Raw genomic sequence first — 26,813 nt, 5'->3', positions numbered from 1 at the left:
TACGTCTAGACGTCACTATGACAGTACGTCTAGACATCACTATTACGTCTAAACATCACCACAATGACAGTACGTCTAGACGTCACCATGACAGTACGTCTAGACGTCACCATGACAGTACGTCTAGACGTCACCATGACAGTACGTCTAGACGTCACCATGACAGTACGTCTGGACGTCACCATGACAGTACGTCTAGACGTCACCATGACAGTACGTCTAGACGTCACGAGGACAGTACGTCTAGACGTCACTAGAAAAGTACGTCTAGATGTCACTAGGAAAGTACGTCTAGACGTCACTAGGACAGTACGTCTAGACGTCGCTAGGAAAGTACGTCTAGACGTCAATATGACAGTACGTCTAGACGTCACTATTACGTCTAGACATCACTATGACAGCACGTCTAGACGTCGCCATGACAGTACGTCTAGACGTCACAATGACAGAACGTCTAGACGTCACTATGACAGCACGTCTAGACATCCACGTCTAGACAGTACGTCTAGACGTTGCTAGGAAAGTACGTCTAGACGTCACTAGGAAAGTACGTCTAGACGTCACTATGACAGTACGTCTAGACGTCGCCATGACAGTACTTCTAGAAGTCACTATGACAGAACGTCTAGACTTCACTATGACAGCACGTCAAGACGTCACTATGACAGTACGTCTAGACGTCGCCATGACAGTAATTCTAGACGTCACTATGACAGAACGTCTAGACGTCACTATGACAGTACGTCTAGACGTCATTATTACGTCTAGACGTCACTACGATTGCACGTCTAGACGTCACTACGACAGCACATCTAGACTTCACTACGACAGCACGTCTAGACTTCACTACGACAGCACGTCTAGACATCACTACGACATTACGTCTAGATGTCACCATGACAGTACGTCTAGACATTACCATGACAGTACGTCTACGTCTAGACGTAACCATGACAGTGCGTCTAGACGTCGCCATGACAGTACTTCTAGACATCACTATGACAGAACGTCTAGACGTCACTATGACAGCACGTCTAGACGTCACTATGACAGCATGTCTAGATGTCACTATGACAGCACGTCTAGACAGTACGTCTAGACGTCTCTAGGAAAGTACATCCAGACGTCGCTAGAAAAGTACGTCTAGACGTCGCTATGACAGTACGTCTAGACGTCACTATGATATTACGTCTAGACGTCACCATGACAGTATGTCTAGATGTCACCATGACAGTACGTCTAGACGTCACCATGACAGTACGTCTAGACGTCACCATGACAGTACGTCTAGACGTCACCATGACAGTACGTCTAGACGTTACCATGACAGTACGTCTACATCTAGACGTCACCATGACAGTACGTCTAGACGTCGCCATGACAGTACGTCTACACGTCACTATGACAGAACGTCTACACGTCACTATGACAGCACATCTAGACAGTACGTCTAGACAGTACGTCTAGACGTCGCTATAAAAGTACGTCTAGACGTCGCTAGGAAAGTACGTCTAGACGTCCCTATGACAGTACGTCTAGACGTCACTATGACAGTACGTCTAGACGTCACTATCACAGTACGTCTAGACCTAACTATGACAGTACGTCTAGACATCACTATGACAGTACATCTAGACGTCAATATTACGTCTAGAGGTCACTACGACAGCACGTCTAGACGTCACTACGACAGCACATATAGACGTCACTACGACAGTACGTCTAGACGTCACTAGGACAGTACTTCTAGACGTCACCAGGACAGTACGTCTAGACGTCGCCATGACAGTAATTCTAGACGTCACTATGACAGAACGTCTAGACGTCACTATGACAGTACGTCTAGACGTCATTATTACGTCTAGACGTCACTACGATTGCACGTCTAGACGTCACTACGACAGCACATCTAGACTTCACTACGACAGCACGTCTAGACTTCACTACGACAGCACGTCTAGACATCACTACGACATTACGTCTAGATGTCACCATGACAGTACGTCTAGACATTACCATGACAGTACGTCTACGTCTAGACGTAACCATGACAGTGCGTCTAGACGTCGCCATGACAGTACTTCTAGACATCACTATGACAGAACGTCTAGACGTCACTATGACAGCACGTCTAGACGTCACTATGACAGCATGTCTAGATGTCACTATGACAGCACGTCTAGACAGTACGTCTAGACGTCTCTAGGAAAGTACATCCAGACGTCGCTAGAAAAGTACGTCTAGACGTCGCTATGACAGTACGTCTAGACGTCACTATGATATTACGTCTAGACGTCACCATGACAGTACGTCTAGATGTCACCATGACAGTACGTCTAGACGTCACCATGACAGTACGTCTAGACGTCACCATGACAGTACGTCTAGACGTCACCATGACAGTACGTCTAGACGTTACCATGACAGTACGTCTACGTCTAGACGTCACCATGACAGTACGTCTAGACGTCGCCATGACAGTACGTCTACACGTCACTATGACAGAACGTCTACACGTCACTATGACAGCACATCTAGACAGTACGTCTAGACAGTACGTCTAGACGTCGCTATAAAAGTACGTCTAGACGTCGCTAGGAAAGTACGTCTAGACGTCCCTATGACAGTACGTCTAGACGTCACTATGACAGTACGTCTAGACGTCACTATCACAGTACGTCTAGACCTAACTATGACAGTACGTCTAGACATCACTATGACAGTACATCTAGACGTCAATATTACGTCTAGACGTCACTACGACAGCACGTCTAGACGTCACTACGACAGCACATATAGACGTCACTACGACAGTACGTCTAGACGTCACTAGGACAGTACTTCTAGACGTCACCAGGACAGTACGTCTAGACGTCACTAGGAAAGTACGTAATAGTGACGTCTAGACGTCACTACGACAGCACGTCTAGACGTCACTACAACAGCACATCTAGACGTCACTACGACAGCATGTTTAGACGTCACTACGACAGCACGTCTAGACGTCTAGACGTCACCATGACAGTACGTCTAGACATTACCATGACAGTACGTCTACGTCTAGACGTCACCATGACAGTACGTCTAGACGTTGCCATGACAGTACGTCTAGACGTCGCCATGACAGAATGTCTAGACATCACTATGACAGCACGTCTAGACGTCACTATGACATCACGTCTAGACGTCACTACGACAGCACATCTAGACGTCACTACGACAGCACGTCTAGACGTCACTACGACAGCACGTCTAGACGTCACTACGACATTATGTTTAGACGTCTCTACGACAGTACGTCTAGACGTCACTAGGACAGTACGTTTAGACGTCACTAGGACAGTACATCTAGACGTCACTACGACAGTACATCTAGACGTCACTACGACAATACATCTAGACGTCGCTAGGACGGTACGTCTAGACGTCACTAGGACGGTACATCTAGACGTCACTAGGAAAGTACGTCTAGACGTCACTATTACGTTTAGACGTCACTTTGACAGTACGTCTAGACGTCACTAGGACAGTATGTCTAGACGTCACTAGGACAGTACGTATAGACATTACTAGGACAATACGTCTAGACGTCACTAGGACAGCACGTCTAGACGTCACCAGGACAGTACGTCTAGACGTCACCAGGAAAGTACGTCTAGACGTCACTATGACAGTATGTCTAGACATCACTAGGACCGTACATCTAGACGTCACTAGGAAAGTACGTCTAGATGTCCCTAGGAAAGTACGTCTAGACGTCAATACGACAGCACGTCTAGACGTCACTACGACATTACGTCTAGACATCTCTACGACAGTACGTCTAGACATCACTAGGACAGTACGTTTAGACGTCACTACGACAGTACATCTAGACGTCACTACGACAGTACATCTAGACGTCACTACAACAGTACGTCTAGACGTCACTAGGACAGTACGTCTAGACGTCACTAGGACAGTACATCTAGACGTCACTAGGAAAGTACGTCTAGACGGTACAATTACGTCTAGACGTCACTAAGACAGTACGTCTAGTTGTCACTAGGAAAGTACGTCTAGAAGTCACTAGGAAAGTACGTCTAGACATCACTAGGAAAGTATTCTACACGTTACTAGGACAATACGTCTAGACGTCACTAGGAAAGTACATCTAGACGTCACTAGGAAAGTACGTCTAGACGTCACTAGGACAGTACGTCTAGACGTCACTATGACAGTACGTCTAGACGTCACTATGACCGTACGTATAGACGTCACTATTACGTCCAGACATCACTATTACGTCTAGACATCACTATGACAGCACGTCTAGACGTCACTACGACATCACGTCTAGACGTCACTACGACAGCACGTCTAGACGGCACTACAACAGCACGTCTAGACATCACCACGACAGCACGTCTAGACGTCACCACGACAGCACGTCTGGACGTCACCATGACCATGACAGTAAGTCTAGACGTCACCATGACAGTACGTCTAGACGTCACCATGACAGTACGTCTAGACGTCACCATGACAGTACGTCTAGACGTCACCATGACAGTACATCTAGACGTCACCATGACAGTACGTCTTGACATCACCATGACAGTACGTCTAGACGTCACCATGACAGTACGTCTAGACGTCACTAGAAAAATACGTCTAGACGTCACTAGGAAAGTACGTCTAGACATCACTAGGACAGTACGTCTAGACGTCGCTAGGAAAGTACGTCTAGACGTCACTATGACAGTACTTCTAGACGTCACTATTACGTCTAGACGTCACTATGACAGTACGTCTAGACGTCACTATGACAGTACGTCTAGACGTCACTATGACAGTACGTCTAGACGTCACTATGACAGTACGTCTAGACGTCACTATGACAGTACGTCTAGACGTCACTATGACAGTACGTCTAGACGTCACTATGACAGTACGTCTAGACGTCACTATGACAGTACGTCTAGACGTCACTATTATGTCTAGACATCACTACGACAGCACGTCTAGACGTCACTACGACAGCACGTCTAGACGTCACTACGACAGCACGTCAAGACGTCAATACAACAGCACGTCTAGACGTCACTACGACAGCACGTCTGGACGTCACTATGACAGTACGTCTAGACGTCACTACGACATTACGTCTAGACGTCACTACGACAGTATGTCTGGACGTCACTACGACAGCACGTCTGGACGTCACTACTACAGCACGTCTGGACGTCACTACTACAGTACGTCTAGACGTCACTAGGACAGTACGTCTAGACGTCACTAGGACAGTACGTCTAGACGTCACTACGACAGTACGTCTAGACGTCACTAGGACAGTATGTCTAGACGTCACTACGACAGTACGTCTGGACGTCACTACGACAGCACGTCTGGACGTCACTACTACAGCACGTCTGGACGTCACTACTACAGTACGTCTAGACGTCACTAGGACAGTACGTCTAGACGTCACTAGGACAGTACGTCTAGACGTCACTACGACAGTACGTCTAGACGTCACTAGGACAGTACGTTGTGAGAGTGAGTGAGTGGCCGAGCGGTTAAGACAGTGGAACCGTAATCACGTAGCCATAACATCGGCAGGGGTTCGAGGCTCACTCACTCCATGGTTCTGGTGGTAGAACGAGTCTTCTCTGATAAGGACTATAAACCGTAGGTCCAGTGTACACAACTTGCTCGTGTGCACTATAAAGAACCTATTACATCTTTCGAGACGAGTAGGGGGTTACACCGGTGTATTAGTACATCACAGCCACTGATCACCAACTGGGTCCTCTGGGAAATCAGTCTTTGACTGAAGAGGTCAACTAGTATAAAGATAAAACAAACAACCAAAAATCTAGACGTCACTAGGAAAGTACGTCTAGACGTCACTATTACGTCTAGACATCACTATGACAGTACGTCTAGACGTCACTAGGACAGTACGTCCAGACGTCACTAGGACAGTACGTCCAGACTTCACTAGGACAGTACGTCCAGACGTTACTAGGACAATACGTCCATACGTCACTAGGACAGTACGTCTAGACGTCACTAGGACAGTACGTCTAGACGTCACTAGGAAAGTACATCTAGACGTCACTATTACGTCTAGACGTCACTATGACAGTACGTCTAGACGTCACTATGACAGTACGTCTGGTTGTCACTATTACGTCTAGACGTCACCATGACAGTACGTCTAGACGTCACCATGACAGTACGTCTAGACGTCACCATGACAGTACGTCTAGACGTCACCATGACAGTACGTCTAGACGTCACCAGGACAGTACGTCTAGACGTCACCAGGACAGTACGTCTAGACGTCACCAGGACAGTACGTCTAGACGTCACCAGGACAGTACGTCTAGACGTCACCAGGACAGTACGTCTAGTAATATTACCTAGTTGTGATCAGTGGTAATATTACCAAAGGCCTCGACATTGCAGTACCAGCCTCATGTTTACGGAATGAATATCAATATATGGTCTGATGTGTAGACTTAATGCAAGCAAAAATATTTTAATCTCAACGATTATAAGCAACGTCTTAGTTAAGTCGAAGATGCTCTCCAGATGGAATGCCATCCTGAGATGAGTAGTAGTAATTTTGTTTATTTTATTTATTTCATTTATATGTAATGTACTTTCTATGGACCAGAGTTTCCGAAATAAAAGATTGAATGAATGAATGAATTACCTAGTTGTGTCCACTGGTAATGTTACCTAGTTGTGGTCACTGGTTGCCAAAATTAAAAAATCTATTGGTGTTTGGTCTTCATAATATTTCACCTACCCTTTCGCCACATTTTTAAAATGTTTAACCGAGCAAAAATGATTGTTTGGAAACCCTTAACCAATTTCTGAAGTCACATTCTCTGGAACTCAAAGTGCATATGAAAGTTGACTGGCTACTAGAGTAATTATTAATATTGTATTATGTCATGTTTGTTTATATGTCTTTAATATTATCTAAATGATTATGAAATAAAAATAAAATTGAACAAATTTAAGTTGGGATCTCAAATAGACATTTTTAATCTAATGAGAAAAAACTTAATACTTATACATTTAATACATGTTAGTCTGTGGTACAATAACTCAACTACACTCAGCATTTTATATTTCTGTAAAATTGAAAGAAACAAAATATAATTATACAAAATATTGTAATATTGTCTAATAGTTTTAAGATTCATAATCTGTTTGCAGATAAAGAACAAATTAATAAAAATACTCACTTTACTTACTTATAAAATCCAGTAAGAAGGTTTAGGACTATGTTAAACTTACACATATGTAGAAATGTATGAACATTATCAAACATTTAATGATACGTTTTAGTATAAATTACAAGCCATTAGACAAAGCTATCGGTATAGTAAAGTAGTAATTTAGCTAACTGCCTTCATTTGAGTGTCTTTTTACAAAAACATATTTAAATTAAAAATAGCTGAAAATGTCTTCTATTATTATTAATACAATTCTACATTATTATTATTATTATATTAAAATATTACTACTACTGTATTGTTTGTGTGTGAAGTAAATATATATCCATATACATAGTAGTATGTTTGCTGTCATGGATCACCAGTATGTAATACATGTTATATATTCATATACATAGCAGTACATAGCAGTATGTTTGCTGTCATGGATCACCTGTGTAATACATGTTATATATTCATATACATAGCAGTAGGTTTGCTGTCATGGATCACCAGTATGTAATACATGTTATATATCCATATACATAGTAGTATGTTTGCTGTCATGGATCACCTGTGTAATACATGTTATATATTCATACACATAGCAGTAGGTTTGCAGTCATGGATCACCAGTATGTAATACATGTTACATTTTGATTGTGTTTAAAAATAAAAGTCATCATAGTCATTAATTGTGTAACAAATAAGCTTGCCAGCTATTAGTTTCATAAACAATGATTTACTTTCATGTGAGAGTCACATGACAGCAAACACAATAATCAAGTATTATCAATTCAATAAAAAAGAAACAAATATAAAAAACTACTTGTGAAAATATAGCAAACATCAAAAATAGCTTACAAGTGAATAGTAATATGTTTGGGAATTATTTGAATAATATAATTGTTACTTGCTCTACTAAACCTATTAATGCAAATATACAAATCACCACTTGCAACTCCTTGTAAATCTCTGTGTAATTGAAACACATCATAGATATAACGACAGGCAACTGTACAGATATGCTATGCTAGTTTGTTCATCTCAATTTTAGTAATTTCAAAACATTGTATGTTAACATTTAATATCAGAAAATGCCTCAAAATCAATCAAATTTGAACAATTGTTGATAATCATTTGTTAATTTGAACTGGATGAAGAAACTAATGTTGGACTAATGATGTTAATATTTCAAATAGTATAGTAAAAAACCTGTTTGTACATAAACTTGCTATTCCCAATGTGATTGACATAACAATAGTATACCAACAATTCCAATAGTATACCATCAATTCAAATACATTATTCTGTAAATTAACCAACAAATTTACCAAGTATTGTCTTTTAAATAATAATAATAATAAATGTTGGCTAATAGTACAATTTTGGTTTGAACAGTGGCAATATTTTAACATTAAGCCATGCGAGCGATAACTAGATTTTACTTATTACTCCCTATATAAACTTATATGTACATGTCTGTTGCGTTCTGTTTACATGATTTGGGCAATAATATCCATCCCACCAGGTTTATCATTAATAAGTCTTCAAATTGTTGATGGATCTGTACATGCAAGTGTCTTGCGCAGGTCTGGTCAGCTAAATAGTGCGATGAGTCTGCTTCATATCTATAATCTCTCAATGACATTGCTCTATTGTAACGCCTTAATGTTTTACAGTCATCAAATAAATGTCACATAGACTAATAAATTATCTTATAAATCAGTTAACAGCATTTACTCTTTTCTTTATTTCTGTCTTGAGAAGGATCCACATAGTTTGTTGCTTGCGTGTTATTAGACACAGGATACTGTAAAAATAAAAACATTTCTCACTGTTAAGTCTAATAAAAATAGTTCAGTACCTGTATGTAACCATAAAGTTACTGAACAACAACAATACTGTGGGTATCAGTGACCGGATCTCAATGTAGTAGTTTTTCTGCTGTTTTAACATTGTTTGAATTTGAATAAAAACCAATAATAATTTATCACAGTACACTACCATAGTAGTACACTACTGACACTGTAGTTATAACCGTATCTAGAGACACTGTAATACTGAAATAGTCATCTTAGTACGGTACCTACACTGTAGAGTAGTTATAACCGTATGTCTATACTAGAGACACTGTAATACTGAAATAGTCATCTTAGTACGGTACCTACACTGTAGTTATAACTGTATGTCTATACTAGAGACACTGTAATACTGAAATAGTAATCTTAGTATGGTACCTACACTGTAGAGTAGTTATAACCGTATGTCTATACTAGAGACACTGTAATACTGAAATAGTCATCTTAGTACGGTACCTACACTGTAGTTATAACCGTATGTCTATACTAGAGACACTGTAATACTGAAATAGTCATCTTAGTACGGTACCTACACTGTAGAGTAGTTATAACCGTATGTCTATACTAGAGACACTGTAATACTGAAATAGTCATCTTAGTACGGTACCTACACTGTAGAGTAGTTATAACCGTATGTCTATACTAGAGACACTGTAATACTGAAATAGTCATCTTAGTACGGTACCTACACTGTAGAGTAGTTATAACCGTATGTCTATACTAGAGACACTGTAATACTGAAATAGTCATCTTAGTACGGTACCTACACTGTAGAGTAGTTATAACCGTATATGTCTATACTAGAGACACTATAATACTGAAATAGTCATCTTAGTATGGTACCTACACTGTAGTTATAACCGTATGTCTATACTAGAGACACTGTAATACTGAAATAGTCATTTTAGTATGGTACCTACACTGTAGAATAGTTATAACCGTATTTCTATACTAGAGACACTGTAATACTGAAATAGTCATCTTAGTACGGTACCTACACTGTAGAGTAGTTATAACCGTATGTCTATACTAGAGACACTGTAATACTGAAATAGTCATTTTAGTATGGTACCTACACTGTAGAGTAGTTATAACCGTATGTCTATACTAGAGACACTGTAATACTGAAATAGTCATCTTAGTATGGTACCTACACTGTTGAGTAGTTATAACCGTATGTCTATACTAGAGACACTGTAATACTGAAATAGTCATCTTAGTACGGTATCTACACTGTAGTTATAACCGTATGTCTATACTAGAGACACTGTAATACTGAAATAGTCATCTTAGTATGGTACCTACACTGTAGTTATAACCGTATGTCTATACTAGAGACACTGTAATACTGAAATAGTCATCTTAGTACGGTACCTACACTGTAGAGTAGTTATAACCGTATGTCTATACTAGAGACACTGTAATACTGAAATAGTCATCTTAGTACGGTACCTACACTGTAGAGTAGTTATAACCGTATGTCTATACTAGAGACACTATAATACTGAAATAGTCATCTTAGTACGGTACCTACACTGTAGAGTAGTACTGAAATAGTCATCTTAGTACGGTACCTACACTGTAGAGTAGTACTGAAATAGTCATCTTAGTACGGTACCTACACTGTAGAGTAGTACTGAAATAGTCTTTTTAGTATGGTACCAACATTGTACAGTAAAATTTCCTGGTTCAAAGTACTAGAAATGAAAAACAGTAGAAAGATGAGACTTAAAATACTAAATTCTGACCTTTTTAAGAATATCTTCTGCCAGTGTCATAAAAGCTGGTTCTACATTAATATTCGTCTTTGCACTTGTCTCCATAAACTTGATACCATTCTCTCGTGCAATCTACAACATTATTAACAATAATTACTGTAGTTAACATAGTACATTACTGTCGACACTAGTTAACACAGTACACTACTGACACTGTAGTGAGAGTACAGCACTGACACTGTAGTTAACACAGTACACTACTGACACTGTAGTGAGAGTACAGCACTGACACTGTAGTGAGAGTACAGCACTGACACTGTAGTGAGAGTACAGCACTGACACTGTAGTGAGAGTACAGCACTGACACTGTAGTTAACACAGTACACTACTGACACTGTAGTGAGAGTACAGCATTGACACTGTAGTGAGAGTACAGCACTGACACTGTAGTGAGAGTACAGCACTGACACTGTAGTTAACACAGTACACTACTGACACTGTAGTGAGAGTACAGCATTATAATAATAATAATAATATTTAATAATAATAATAATATTTATTCGGCAATAGTTCATAAAGTACATTTTACAATTCATCTTGCCAGGAGCAAGTAATAGGCATGAGCCCAAACAGAAAACTGCTCTTACTCCATTGACACTGTAGTTAACACAGTACACTACTGACACTGTAGTGAGAGTACAGCACTGACACAGTAGTGAGAGTACAGCACTGACACTGTAGTGAGAGTACAGCACTGACACTGTAGTGAGAGTACAGCACTGACACTGTAGTTAACACAGTACACTACTGACACTGTAGTGAGAGTACAGCACTGACACTGTAGTTAACACAGTACACTACTGACACTGTAGCGAGAGTACAGCACTGACACTGTAGTTAACACAGTACACTACTGACACTCTAGTGAGAGTACAGCACTGACACTGTAGTTAACACAGTACACTACTGACACTGTAGTGAGAGTACAGCACTGACACTGTAGTTAACACAGTACACTACTGACACTGTAGCGAGAGTACAGCACTGACACTGTAGTTAACACAGTACACTACTGACACTGTAGCGAGAGTACAGCACTGACACTGTAGTTAACATTACACTACTGACACTGTAGTGAGAGTACAGCACTGACACTGTAGTGAGAGTACAGCACTGGCACTGTCATAGTAAGCCAATAGCAATTTTTATCGCTGTCCCATGTACTGTACAGGCGACATCACACAAGATGTTATATATAAACAAAGGCTCACAACAACAACAAACACTTGATTGGCCTAAAAAAATCGATAATGAAGCAATTATAAGAGTAGAGTATGTTACTTACAGATTGTCCTCTTTCAGTGCTCACCATTCGTTTGTCATTCATATCACATTTATTACCAAGTAACATCTTTTCCACATCTTCGTTTGCATGCTATTTACAATTGAAAACAAAATCTGAATTAAACACTAAAATGTTAAATATAATACACAGAAAATTGACAAAGTTTTTACAATGTAAAGTTCTTCAAAAGATAGTAAATAAATATTAGCAAATGCTTTTAGAATAACAATAAATAATAATCAAACATTATATAGCGCCAATTCCAAAAGGTTTATCAAATGTGCATTGTATCTTGAAATCTGCTAAATAAATGAGTTTTTAAATCAATTTTAAATGAGTCAACAGTGGTTAAAAGTTTTACAAAATGAGGGAGTTCATTCCAAAGAAAGAAAGCATCCACCCCCGTAAGTCTTAGTCCAGAAACAGGGAACAGATATTGATAACAATGATTTGCCAGAGGAGCGAAGGCATTGGGATGGAACGTTATTGAGGAAATTGGGTGATATTAGATGGACGGGAAAAAATGTATTTGTTTTTGAGAAGCTAGTGATGAGACATACTTCCTGGATGTTCCTTAACCATTTTGCAATGTTATCAAATGTTTTCTCTTGTGTAATATCATAAACCAGCATAATTCCCATTGCACCTCTGTAATAGGAGGTAGTGATTGTGTGGAATCGCTCTTGGCCTGCTGTGTCCCATATTTGTAGCTTAATCTTCTTCCCATTCAACTCAACTGTCTTGATTTTAAAGTCTATACCTGTTAAGATAAAAATTTACAATAGTTGTTATCATTCTTTCTACTACCTTTTTGAACAGCGACCCCGATTCTAAATCATGGATTCTTCTTGCGACCATAAAATGGATACGCAAGAATGACAGAAAGGGCATACTGTATAAACACACGGTTGATTTTGTTTTAGACCTAATCCCTAAACTATTAGAATCAGGAAAAAATGTGGCTGGAAAAAGAAATCTTAATTACACTAAATTATACCTAATATTAATCCAATATTCAAAATGTTTGAAAAGTCAGAAATTGCACTCTTATAATTCTACCAATGTAAAAATAATTTAAAAGCTCACTGCACTTTTTACAAAACTTTAGAGAGGTAGAAATAAGGATCTTTTCTATTTTTTTTTATTTGGTGTTTGTTGTCAAACATCGGAACCATGGAACCAGTTAAAGACGATCATGTCTAAAGTTGGAAATTATCAGGCCTAACTATTTTGTGGATTTTCCACTTGCAGTTATCAAACTATGCGCATACCATATTGAGAATTGGCTCATAAAAATTACAAGATAAACAAGAAATATACAACCTCTAAACGTGTATTCAATAAAGATGGTGAGTAAAGACGTTTAGCCATTCCCACAAATACAAAGACTATTGGGTCCAATGAATAAGACAATTGGACCCAACACAGAAGGCAAAATATGTGCTTGTTCCCCATTGCATTTCGCAACCCATAGGCTGCGGAACGTATGAGTTTATGTAGAATCTAGAAATGAAGTTCTTACCAACAGTAGGTACACGTGATTCACACACATCATTCTCTCCATTCAAAAATTTAGCTACCAAACTAGATTTTCCAATAAAACTGTCCCCAACAATGATTATTTTAAACATATAATCAAATGGTTTAGATAAGCCATTCCATTTTGCATTCAAATCCATGTTGTCTACAGTTTTAGTAGGTTTTCAATTACACTTGAATTTACTACGAACTAAATACAATTATTTTGGCACTGAATTCCAATCAATCCTTTAGATCTAATACTCCAACTGAAATGTAGTTGTAACACGGGTGATAAGGTGGTGTTATTTGGTCCTTTGATATAATCCAAGCCCTTTGACCCTGTTGCCCTTTGGTCAGTAGAATTCAAGTCTGTAGATCCAGTTTGTATAATTAAGTTCTTTGGTCCTGTTAATATAATCCAATAAAATGTTGTTGTTGGTCCTCTTTGGTTTGCTCTTTGATCTTATTGAAATTATTCTCTTCTATAATTGTTATTGGTATATCTTCTTTCTACAATATACTGTACTTCCACTTGTGGTTATTTCAGCTCCAGAATGTATTTTTAAATATTTAAATATGTCCTGATTCCTTGAACTAGTATTGTAAGATGAATCAAACCTGGGTACTGATGTTCAAATGTGCAAACTGCTGAAACATGTGTGGTATCTGCCTTTTTGTTCTATTGATGACATAATACAGTGTACATTGTGACTAAAAGAAAAGGTGTTCTATGACCTTGTTAACCAAACACAGCTATTATAATAGATAACAATAGATGACAATAGAAACCTTCACAATACCAGACCAAAGTAGCCTCTCAGTGGCAACATATTGAATTAACAATTAAGTGCTCTGAAGAATTTGTTTTGTTCAATTTAAGTACAAAAATAAATATATTGTAAATTCAAATTATATTTTCTTCATTTACTCAGCTCCCTCTTTAAAAGTGGAAGCTTCCATTTCGTCACACCCCAACCCAAAACAAATATCTTATCTTGATAAATATAGACAGAAGATAAGTAGTTAAAATGCATACTTTGAGCTCTGCAACAATAATCATGCTTTGCTTTCAAAGTGTAGGACATTAACCACTGGACGGACAGAGACAATAACCACCAGAACATTTGTCGTATTCGAGTGGCCCGCTGAGTAGTTTTTCCGTTGAGTACTTTTTAATGGAGTATTTTGAGCGTTGAGATTGTTCTTAACGAAAAAGCTTTCGTTGTCAACGTTTTCTATTCAAATGACTTTCTGTTGAGCACAAATTTACAATTCGAATACAAAAAGTACTTAACGAATCTTTACGTTGACAATGAAAGTTCCCAATCGAATACGACAATTAAACACCCATAGTGGACACTACTATTGTTAAAGTGGGGTAATGGATGTACTTTGAGCACTGCAACAATAATCATGCTTTGCTTTCAAAGTGTAGGACATTAACCACTGGATGGACAGAGACAATAACCACCAGAACATTAACCATCCATAGTGGACACTACCATTGTTAAAGTGGGGTAATGGATGTACTTTGAGCACTGCAACAATAATCATGCTTTGCTTTCAAAGTGTAGGACATTAACCACTGGACGGACAAAGACAATAACCACCAGAACATTAATCACCCATAGTGGACACTACCATTGTTAAAGTGGGGTAATGCATGTACTTTGAGCACTGCCACAATAATCATGCTTTGCTTTCAAAGTGTAGGACATTAACCACCAGAACATTAACCACCCATAGTGGACACTACCATTGTTAAAGTGGGGTAATGGATGTACTTTGAGCACTGCCACAAGCATGCTTTGCTTTCAAAGTGTAGGACATTAACCACCCATAGTGGACACTACCATTATTAAAGTGGGGTAATGCATGTACTTTGAGCACTGCAACAATAATCATGCTTTGCTTTCAAAGTGTAGGACATTAAACCACCAGAACATTAACCACCCATAGTGGACACTACCATTATTAAAGTGGGGTAATGCATGTACTTTGAGCACTGCAACAAGCATGCCTTGCTTTCAAAGTGTAGGACATTAACCACCAGAACATTAACCACCCATAGTGGACACTACCATTGTTAAACTGGGGTAATGCATGTACTTTGAGCACAGCAACAAGCATGCCTTGCTTTCAAAGTGTAGGTCATTAACAACCCATTGTGGACACTACCATTGTTAAAGTGGGGTAATGCATGTACTTTGAGCACTGCCACAATAATCATGCTTTGCTTTCAAAGTGTAGGACATTAACCACCAAAACATTACCACCCATAGTGGACACTACCATTGTTAAAGTGGGGTAATGCATGTACTTTGAGCACTGCAACAAGCATGCCTTGCTTTCAAAGTGTAGGTCATTAACCACCCATTGTGGACACTACCATTGTTAAAGTGGGCAGGGAAGACAATGATGGGCTCTAGGATGGTTCTTTCCTTAAACACCTCAATCATTTTTGAAATTCCACTTTTATGATTCAGTGTACAGTAGATGTATGGTTATTATTTTGTGTTTTAGTAGAACTGAGAATAGGAAATAATTCTTTTCAGAACATGCCTATTAGTATTAGTATCGGGCAAGTTAAATACTAATTTGCAAAGTCAAGTCTTGCGTATAAACAATGAAAATCCAGGTAGCTAATAACCGACTTTCAAGTTACATTTAAACCATTTATTGAACATCATCTATTTAACATTTCAAAATGGAGTGATCATGGTCTGCTTTCAACACAGTACAAACTTGTATTATAATAAAGCTATAAACCAAAGTAAAATTTGATTGAATTGTCAGCCCAGCTATTGATATTTATATATACAGTATTATCACCGGGCAGTTTAGAATTAATGTTCTTTGCCTAATGTGTATAATACAGTATTACTGTGACTTTTACAAACAACAATAATATTAAGAATAAGTTATAATAAATCAAAGACTAACAATGACATAACTACTGTACCAGGAAACTGAGTACTTACCTATAGTTGTTAAGTTCGTAAACTCGTAATCATCATAGATATACTTAAACATGATAGATGTTTTGCCAACAGTTGAGTCTCCAAGTAACATCAATTTAATGATAGATTCCCTCATGTTAGAGGCTTAGCCTCTGGCCAGCTTACCTCAAACTATAATGCCATGGTCATGTATGTCTTTTACAATAAGTACTCTGTTAAAACCAGTTTTCATTGCTTCCAGTTTTACTGTTGTACCAAACACCAGCCAGCTAATCAATGTTGGGATGGTGTATTATAAAAAACCATTCAACTATAACTCTTTTGACAACCACTGGTTTTTGTTGTACAATTGTTTGATGACTAGGTATATACTACAAGCTACAGTATAGAATGTGAGAAGAGGAAGCATTCCACAATAATACCATACAACAAGTGTGAGGTAAGCAAACAGTCGCATATCAAAATCAGCCGATACCAAATCTCAAAATCTACACAATTCTTGATAGTGTTTAGTATAGTAATACAGTATACTGAAACAGACTACAGGCTTATTTCTTTTTATTTCAAGAATAATGATTTTGTTTGTATATTATGTATTTCCTTTATTACTTTACTTGACATCCTAATATTGCTACTTTTAAATACATGATACATGACCTGCATGCTATTATATTACAATATTATGACCTTGTTCGTAGTGTAAACATCACTTGGATATTGCAATACTATGCTGTATCACAACAACAAGTTGTTATTCACTTAAATTAGGCTTAATTCTCAGATAGGCTGACAATAATTATTATTTATTTTAATTTAATTTTAATTGTTGTTTGTCTGTTACAATCATTGTAATGTCAAATTGTATTGTTAACTGAGGGTCCCCAATAACCATCTTTGGGCTCTGCTGGATTGACAATCTTCTTGTTGAAATAAAGAAATAAACTAAGTATGAGATAATGTTCCAACTGTACGTTAAAGCCCATATTAGAATAATCAACCAAATGAACAGTATTTTTATGTACAATGATCCATGGGTAATATTGTAGGCCTACTGTACATCAAACCACTACATTTTGATTGTCAGGGTTAATAGATTATTTCATGTACTGTACTGTAAAATGATTAGGGCAACCAAAACTACATTGTCATTCTTAGGGTTAATAGATTATTTCATGTACTGTACTGTAAAATGATTAGGGCAACCAAAACTACATTGTCATTCTCAGGGTTAATAGATTATTTCATGTACTGTAAAATGATTAGGGCAACCAAAACTACATTGTCATTCTCAGGGTTAATAGATTATTTCATGTACTGTAAAATGATTAGGGCAACCAAAACTCCATTGTCATTCTCAGATTCATAAATAGATTATTTCATGTACTGTAACTGTAAAATTATCAGGGCAACCCAACTACATTTTGATTCTCAGGTTTAATAGATATTTCCTTACTGTAACATTATCCATGTAATAAAGCCTAGTTTAAAGCCTACCTAGAAAGAGAATTATATCATTAGTGTTACTGTTAGCCATGTACTAAAATAGGCTAACTCTCTAGATTTTAATCTACTACTGTACTATACTGACGGTCAATCAACTAACATTTTCCAAATGATCAATTACATTACACAATAAATTATCTTACCTATCTGAATTTCAATACCAGAAGGTCGGAAAATATCCCGGCTAAATCGATCAAGAATACAAGATTTACCAACACTTGAATCGCCAATAATTATTAATTTTAAGAGTTTGTCGTAAGGTCTACAATTTTGACCCCACTCACGGCTAAGTTGGAAAGTCAAACTTCCCTTCTGTCTATTATCATACATACTGAAATTTACTTGTTTACAGTATTTCAATATTTGTCTCCATTGTTGGAATTGTATCATCCATCAGTGTAAACAAACTGGAATCCAAACTCATTGCACACAAAAAAAGAGTTCCAAATTGTAACAAATCCACAAGACAGGGCACAATGCTTCCTAAAATAATATAGCACAACACAGGGCACAATGCTTCCTAAAATAATATCACATGAACTTGAAGATTTCTACTACTTCAAACAACATGACCTGTTGTAGCCATCATGGCTGCCAATAGAAGGCACTACATTCATTTTGGTATCAAATGACAAAGCTCCACAGCAGGATACTGTTTCTTAAAGTGAACTGATTGTGTTATCAGTAGGAACACCAATAAACTTGATGATATACAGGAAATAAGTACTTTTGAAGATCCTGATTATATTTTGCTAGAAGGAAACAACTACATGTGTCATACATAGTACATAGCTTAAAAATAACATGCAGATAATAATAATCAAATCATTATGTTGACATTGGATGTTTATGAGTAATAAATTATGTAATTTAAATTCTGCAATCCACTCTGAAGCTGCTGTGTACTTTACTTTCTTTGTGGTAATCGCTGTGTCTGAACACTAGACACCAAAGATACCATGAGTTGACACACAGTGTCGTTGGTAATCGCTGTGTCTGAACACTAGACACCAAAGATACCATGAGTTGACACACAGTGTCGTTGGTACGTTGTGTCTGAACACTATACACCACAGATACCATGAGTTGACACACAGTGTCGTTGGTAATCGCTGTGTCTGAACACTAGACACCAAAGATACCATGAGTTGACACACAGTGTCGTTGGTAAATGTTGTGTCTGAACACTAGACACCAAAGATACCATGAGTTGACACACAGTGTCGTTGGTAAACGTTGTGTCTGAACACTAGACACCAAAGATACCATGAGTTGACACACAGTGTCGTTGGTAAACGTTGTGTCTGAACACTATACACCACAGATACCATGAGTTGACACACAGTGTCGTTGGTAAACGTTGTGTCTGAACACTATACACCACAGATACCATGAGTTGACACACAGTGTCGTTGGTAAACGTTGTGTCTGAACACTATACACCACAGATACCATAAGTTGACACACGGTGTCAAATTTATAAATGTCACTACTGTAGTCAATAACTTAAATCAATGGAAATAGGAAAACACATTTTGTTAGTTTGCTGCTTCATTTTTTCCAAATAATAAATTAAAAACAATTAATTAGACTAGTGACTCTCTGTATAATCATCATAATTTAGACTAGGGACACACAGCAATACTCTCTGTATAATCATCATAATTTAGACTAGGGACACACAGCAATACTCTCTGTATAATCATCATAATTTAGACTAGGGACACACAGCAATACTCTCTGTATAATCATCCTAATTTAGACTAGGGACACACAGCAATACTCTCTGTATAATCATCATAATTTAGACTAGGGACACACAGCAATACTCTCTGTATAATCATCATAATTTAGACTAGGGACACACAGCAATACTCTCTGTATAATCATCATAATTTAGACTAGGGACACACAGCAATACTCTCTGTATAATCATCATAATTTAGACTAGGGACACACAGCAATACTCTCTGTATAATCATAATTTTTTGTTGAACAACACAAAGCAGGAAGTAAGTTGTCATAAAATAAAGCCAACCATTTAATATTTGAAATTAAAATGTAAAGCAGAGACTCTAAAATCTCAAATGTTCACGTTTGAATCACATTTAATACAGTAGTCTTTAATAGTGGGCCGCATGAGACAAATATTGAACAATAAAAAGTCTTATTTATTTAGATTTGTGTATCATCCTCCATTTATTTTTAAAAACCTGTGGGTACATAAATGCACACATTGTGTTACTGTACTTACCGATTGTAGTAAATGGGTTTATACAGTGTCTATCAACAAATCTCATTATTAAGCTAGATTTTCCAACTATTGAGTCTCCAATCACAAGCAAACTTAAAATCATTTTTATTTTAACATTTTGACTGATAGTATCTCATCTGTATAGTATTCTAGTGTAGACTAATTGAAAATCCGCATAAACAAATCTGTTTTGGTTTTGAAAGTAAAACTAACAATGAAAGTCAATAAAGCAACTAAATCATGTTTTATACAAAATTTCATTACTCCAGTACTTAGAATGTAATTATTGACCTTTGACATGTATTATTTACTGTAGGACATGTTGGCCAGGTATTTTGTTAGGCTATTACAGTAGTATGACCAGGTCTAGTTGGCCTAACATAGTTTAGGCCTAATATTCTGGTCAAGCACATAATTTAATGTAAGGACATGTTGGCCAGGTATTTTGTTAGGCTATTTTACAGTAGTATGACCAGGTCTAGTTGGCCTTAACACAGCTTAGGAATAATATTCTGGTCAAGCACATAATTTAATGTAGGACAGGTTGGCCAGGTATTTTGTTAGGCTATTACTTACAGTAGTATGACCAGGTCTAGTTGGCCTAACACAGTTTAGGCCTAATATTCTGGTCAAGCACATACAGTACTTTAATGTAGGACATGTTGGCCAGGTATTTTGTTAGGCTATTACAGTAGTATGACCAGGTCTAGTTGGCCTAACACAGTTTAGGCCTAATATTCTGGTCAAGCACATATTTTAATGTAGGACATGTTGGCCAGGTATTTTGTTAGGCTATTACAGTAGTATGACCAGGTCTAGTTGGCCTTAACACAGTTTAGGCCTAATATTCTGGTCAAGCACATACTTTAATGTAGGACATGTTGGCCAGGTATTTTGTTAGGCTATTACAGTAGTATGACCAGGTCTAGTTGGCCTAACACAGTTTAGGCCTAATATTCTGGTCAAGCACATAATTTACTGTAGGACATGTCATACAGTATGCCATGACATTTTGTTTTGCTATATTTATTTATAAGGTGCCCTTCCAAAAACGACCAGAGCGCCATATACAGTACATCAAATACTAGACCAAGGTCTAGCTGGCCAAGAATACATAAAATTCAACTATAGAGTACAACGTTTTATTACATAAATACTGTAGAATCTGAAAGTTAATTTTCTAAATAGTACTCCAGTATAAAACTTGTTCAGTAACACCCAATTGAGACTGGTTGAGTCATATGACAATGACATTGATTCATTTCAGTACTGTATATATGTAAACTTTTTCTAAATGGCTCTGTTCTACAACCAGGGAGTTGTTAACTAATGTTAATTGTACAGCAAATTCTTGATATTGTATTCATGTAAAAAAAAAAAAGATTTAAGTTCAAGTATGGAAACATTAATGTGATTGTTACCAGGGCAACAGCATCTTAATGGATGAGACCATGCACAGTTGTCTACTGACTTCAGTATTAGTTTGTTGTTTATTTAATAATTAATAGTTTTATATTTTTACAAAGTGTATTGAAAATTGATATAATATTTTGTAATACTATACATACCAATTGTAGCCACAAAATCAAAGCTAAACTCATTTTCTGTAAATCGACGTACTAAGCTGGATTTCCCAATAGTTGAATCTCCTACCATTAAAAATCTAAATAAATGATCATAATCTTTACGGTTCTTGTCTTTCTCCACCATTTTACAAGCATCAAAAGTTAATATGATAAAGCTACAGTACTATAGTATTATTAAACTGTTGTCAAATCCTTTCCCATAAGGAAGTCGTTGTTTTAACATTCTGCAAAGCAACTCCACAAAATATGATCATAACTTTAAAACTTCCGATTGTTAAAGTTTCTTCCGCACCAACAAATTCTATCAGGTTCTGCACTCAACATGGGAATAAGACCCTGACCTTATTTACCTCATCCTGTTAACCTATGACATTAAGTACCAATTGCCAGAATAAAAATGCCGAGACTGAAGTTATATTAATAATGATATGACAGCAGACAATAGTGTACAGTATCTATCAAAACTGAAACTTATGAACAGGAAATGAACAAAATGATAAGCAAGTATTTTTAAAAATCACAAACAGAAATTCTCCAAGTGTAAGGTCAACATGGATTCATCTGTGGTGATTGGGCATTACTGTATTTCCTTTCATTTCATTATTCAGGTAAAATACAAATTACAAAAAAAGAGTACAAAAAAAGGGGAATATAATTTCAATGGAAAAACTTCTTATGAAAATCTCTATTAAAATTAAAAAAGCTGAATGAGTAGGTCAACTTGTGTCATTTAATTGATGACCAGTGACATGAAGTATTGTAAACCGTATCATCCTTTAATGCTTTTCTATAGCAGTCCATCTTACACAAATTTAAATGAAATATAAAACACATTCCGAATTATTGATGATTGATAATAATGTATTGGAATATAAACATTGGGAATTGGAAACTACTACCTGTACAGTTAGATTTTGAATAGAATTTTGAAAGCAATTGGTACTTATAATTACACACAAAGGCACAACTTGAGTAAGAGCTATAGTACTTTAGAACTTTGGTCTGAAAGCAAAGAGTTATCAAGAACATAAGTTAGAGGGCGCCAAACACTAAATATCAATAAACATATATAAATTCAGAGAACCTGGAATTACCCTAACTATGGAGAAATCTCCATGCCCTAACCTATTTTTTATTCACTTTGCCAGATACAGTCTGGTAACACTACAGACCTATCAATCAAACTTCTTATGGAATATGTTTTTTTACACTGGATAGTAAAGAAGATAAGTGAAACTGAAGGGAAACATTAATCAAGGATCATAAAATTGTGTTTACTGTATTCAAAATAATGATAAAAAATTGATAGCTATAAACTATAGAAGGGGTCAGTGTACAAGATAGCTATAAACTATAGAAGGGGTCAGTGTACTGGATAGCTTTTAACTATAGAAGGGGTCAGTGTACAGGATAGCTTTTAACTATAGAAGGGGTCAGTGTACTGGATAGCTTTTAACTATAGAAGGGGTCAGTGTACAGGATAGCTATAAACTATAGAAGGGGTCAGTGTACAGGATAGCTATAAACTATAGAAGGGGTCAGTGTACAGAGGATAGCTATAAACTATAGAATGGGTCAGTGTACAGGATAGCTATAAACTATAGAAGGGGTCAGTGTACAGGATAGCTATAAACTATAGAAGGGGTCAGTGTACAGGATAGCTATAAACTATAGAAGGGGTCAGTGTACAGGATAGCTATAAACTATAGAAGGGGTCAGTGTACTGGATAGCTTTTAACTATAGAAGGGGTCAGTGTACAGGATAGCTTTTAACTATAGAAGGGGTCAGTGTACAGGATAGCTATAAACTATAGAAGGGGTCAGTGTACAAGATAGCTATAAACTATAGAATGGGTCAGTGTACAGGATAGCTATAAACTATAGAATGGGTCAGTGTACAGGATAGCTATAAACTATAGAATGGGTCAGTGTACAGGATAGCTATAAACTATAGAAGGGGTCAGTGTACAGGATAGCTATAAACTATAGAAGGGGTCAGTGTACAGGATAGCTATAAACTATAGAAGGGGTCAGTGTACAAGATAGCTATAAACTATAGAATGGGTCAGTGTACAGGATAGCTATAAACTATAGAATGGGTCAGTGTACAGGATAGCTATAAACTATAGAAGGGGTCAGTGTACAGGATAGCTATAAACTATAGAAGGGGTCAGTGTACAGGATAGCTATAAACTATAGAAGGGGTCAGTGTACAAGATAGCTATAAACTATAGAATGGGTCAGTGTACAGGATAGCTATAAACTATAGAAGGGGTCAGTGTACAGGATAGCTATAAACTATAGAAGGGGTCAGTGTACAGGATAGCTATAAACTATAGAAGGGGTCAGTGTACAGGATAGCTATAAACTATAGAAGGGGTCAGTGTACAGGATAGCTATAAACTATAGAAGGGGTCAGTGTACAGGATAGCTATAAACTATAGAAGGGGTCAGTGTACAGGATAGCTATAAACTATAGAAGGGGTCAGTGTACAGGATAGCTATAAACTATAGAAGGGGTCAGTGTACAGGATAGCTATAAACTATAGAAGGGGTCAGTGTACAGGATAGCTATAAACTATAGAAGGGGTCAGTGTACAGGATAGCTATAAACTATAGAAGGGGTCAGTGTACAGGATAAATAGCTAACTATAGAAGGGGTCAGTGTACAGGATAGCTATAAACTATAGAAGGGGTCAGTGTACAGGATAGCTATAAACTATAGAAGGGGTAAGTGTACAGGATAAATAGCTAACTATAGAAGGGGTCAGTGTACAGGATAGCTATAAACTATAGAAGGGGTCAGTGTACAGGATAGCTATAAACTATAGAAGGGGTCAGTGTACAGGATAGCTATAAACTATAGAAGGGGTCAGTGTACAGGATAGCTAACTATAGAAGGGGTCAGTGTACAGGATAGCTATAAACTATAGAATGGGTCAGTGTACAGGATAGCTAACTATAGAATGGGTCAGTGTACAGGATAGCTAACTATAGAAGGGGTCAGTGTACTGGATAGCTATAAACTATAGAAGGGGTCAGTGTATTTAGACTTTAGACTTGGCATCGACCAAATTGTGATTGGCCTCTACTGTTCATCAGATTCAGTTCACTTATGTGTCCTGTCTATCATTTTAGATTTGCCGTCGACCAAATTGTGATTGGCCTCTACTGTTCATCAGATTCAGTTCACTTATGTGTCCTGTCTATCATTTTAGACTTGGCATCGACCAAATTGTGATTGGCCTCTACTGTTCATCAGATTTAGTTCACTTATTGTGTCCCGTCTACCATTTTAGATTTGCCGTCGACCAAATTGTGATTGGCCTCTACTGTTCATCAGATTCAGTTCACTTATGTGTCCTGTCTATCATTTTAGACTTGGCATCGACCAAATTGTGATTGGCCTCTACTGTTCATCAGATTCAGTTCACTGTGTCCTGTCTATCATTTTAGATTTGCCGTCGACCACATTGTGATTGGCCTCTACTGTTCATCAGATTCAGTTCACTTATTGTGTCCCGTCTACCATTTTAGATTTGGCGTCGACCACATTGTGATTGGCCTCTACTGTTCATCAGATTCAGTTCATTTATGTGTCCCATCTACCATTTTAGATTTCGCATTGACCACAGTGTGGTTGGCCTCTACTAGTGTACAGTCACTTTGGTCCCAGGAAACGGATTTTAGGCCGCAAAACAAAAGTTTTTTGCTGAACGCTGCTCTAAAGAATACTACATGTTGTACAATATACAGTTAGTTTAATCAATAACATAGCTCAATGTTATATAAATCAAAAATTTTATAACATGTTATAAACGTAGATCTCCAGTTACACACCAGCAGTGAAGTCAACTGATACCATTCAATGACAGCAATATGTCTTCAGATGAAAACTGACAGTAACTAGTAGCATCTCATTGTCAGTATTTATTTTTGCATGTTTTTGTATGCTGATTTGATTCCATTTGCAATAAACGAATAAGAATTACTTGCTTTACATTTTAATTACATTTTTCACTGTACTCCGCTAATACTGTATGATGAGTTAATACGCTACCATAATCTGGTAATAGTTTAATTTGAAGTACTTATTTAAAATCTAGATAGATTCATACTTGTTTCACAAACCTTTTTATTTACAAACGTTAAGGATACCTAACGATACCATAAGACGTAAACACTGTATCTAAAAGCAATGTAATGTGGTGATGGCCTGTCTAGATAGTAGTACAATCTAGCCTAGCCTTAGGTGAACCCTCCTTAGATAGGTCGGCCATAGCTAGGCCTCTACTAGGCCCTAACTAAGCCTATCTACTATTAGTATTATTTATAGGCTAGCGGCCTAACTAAAAAATAATTATTTTAAAAATTAAAAACAATTTGTAGGCTATATTGTTGATTGTTTTACCAATTCAAATGATTTTGTAGTGGCAAAGAGTTCTCATTTTGTTCGTATACAGTACTTGATTGCCAGTCGGAAAACGTTGAGGTAAGGGCGTGATCGCCTCGCTATACGACGTACTTTATGTCTTTTCCACCCTACCTCTCCGCTTATCTAGGCTAGCCTTCTTACTAAAAACTGGGCCTAGAAAAAGAGATAGGAACCTTACCTATAGTTGATATAAACGTCGTGTTAAAGGTGTCGTCTGAAAACCTGAACAATATACACGTTTTTCCTACACCAGAATCTCCAATAAGTAGAAGTTTAAACAACAAATCATAGGTTTTCTTTGCCATTGCATACAATTTATAATTACTTTTTCGATACGACGACGATCCTATTTTGCTAAAATGGCAGAACACACACACCTATTAAAATATTACCATCTAGGCCTATATAGGCTTAG

General features: G+C 37.3%; 1 protein-coding gene across 6 annotated transcripts; it reads right to left on the bottom strand.

Moving 5' to 3' along the window:
- Positions 1-7,664: 7,664 nt before the first annotated feature.
- LOC140063243 (ras-related protein Rab-10-like) lies at positions 7,665-26,761 on the bottom strand. Of its 6 annotated transcripts, none has more exons than XM_072109755.1 (5): positions 26,577-26,761; positions 12,700-12,899; positions 12,140-12,229; positions 10,825-10,926; positions 7,665-9,027 (listed from the first exon to the last, which is right to left on the bottom strand). In XM_072109755.1, the coding sequence occupies exons 1-5, from the start codon at positions 26,701-26,703 to the stop codon at positions 8,944-8,946; spliced, it is 603 nt and encodes a 200-aa protein (XP_071965856.1). In that variant the 5' UTR covers positions 26,704-26,761; the 3' UTR covers positions 7,665-8,943. The 6 variants fall into 6 exon arrangements, with proteins under 6 accessions (XP_071965856.1, XP_071965855.1, XP_071965858.1 ...); XM_072109754.1 differs by lacking the exon at positions 26,577-26,761 and adding an exon at positions 21,946-22,272; XM_072109757.1 differs by lacking the exon at positions 26,577-26,761 and adding an exon at positions 20,378-20,538.
- Between the last annotated feature and the right edge of the window lie 52 nt (positions 26,762-26,813).

Source organism: Antedon mediterranea, chromosome 11, assembly GCF_964355755.1.
Source record: "Antedon mediterranea chromosome 11, ecAntMedi1.1, whole genome shotgun sequence".
NCBI lineage: Eukaryota > Metazoa > Echinodermata > Crinoidea > Comatulida > Antedonidae > Antedon > Antedon mediterranea.
The sequence above is the reverse complement of the archived record's forward strand: the minus strand, read 5'-3'. Positions and strand labels throughout refer to the sequence as shown.

Excerpts from the sequence above, each read along its gene's own strand:
- LOC140063243 (XM_072109752.1), bottom strand. The coding sequence starts at position 18,513 with ATGATACAATTCCAACAATGGAGACAAATATTGAAATACTGTAAACAA. Across the intron at positions 12,230-12,699 it reads GGTTAAGGAACATCCAGGAA|CATGCAAACGAAGATGTGGA; the intron begins GTATGTCTCATC and ends AATTGTAAATAG. Across the intron at positions 10,927-12,139 it reads GCACTGAAAGAGGACAATCT|ATTGCACGAGAGAATGGTAT; the intron begins GTAAGTAACATA and ends ATAATGTTGTAG.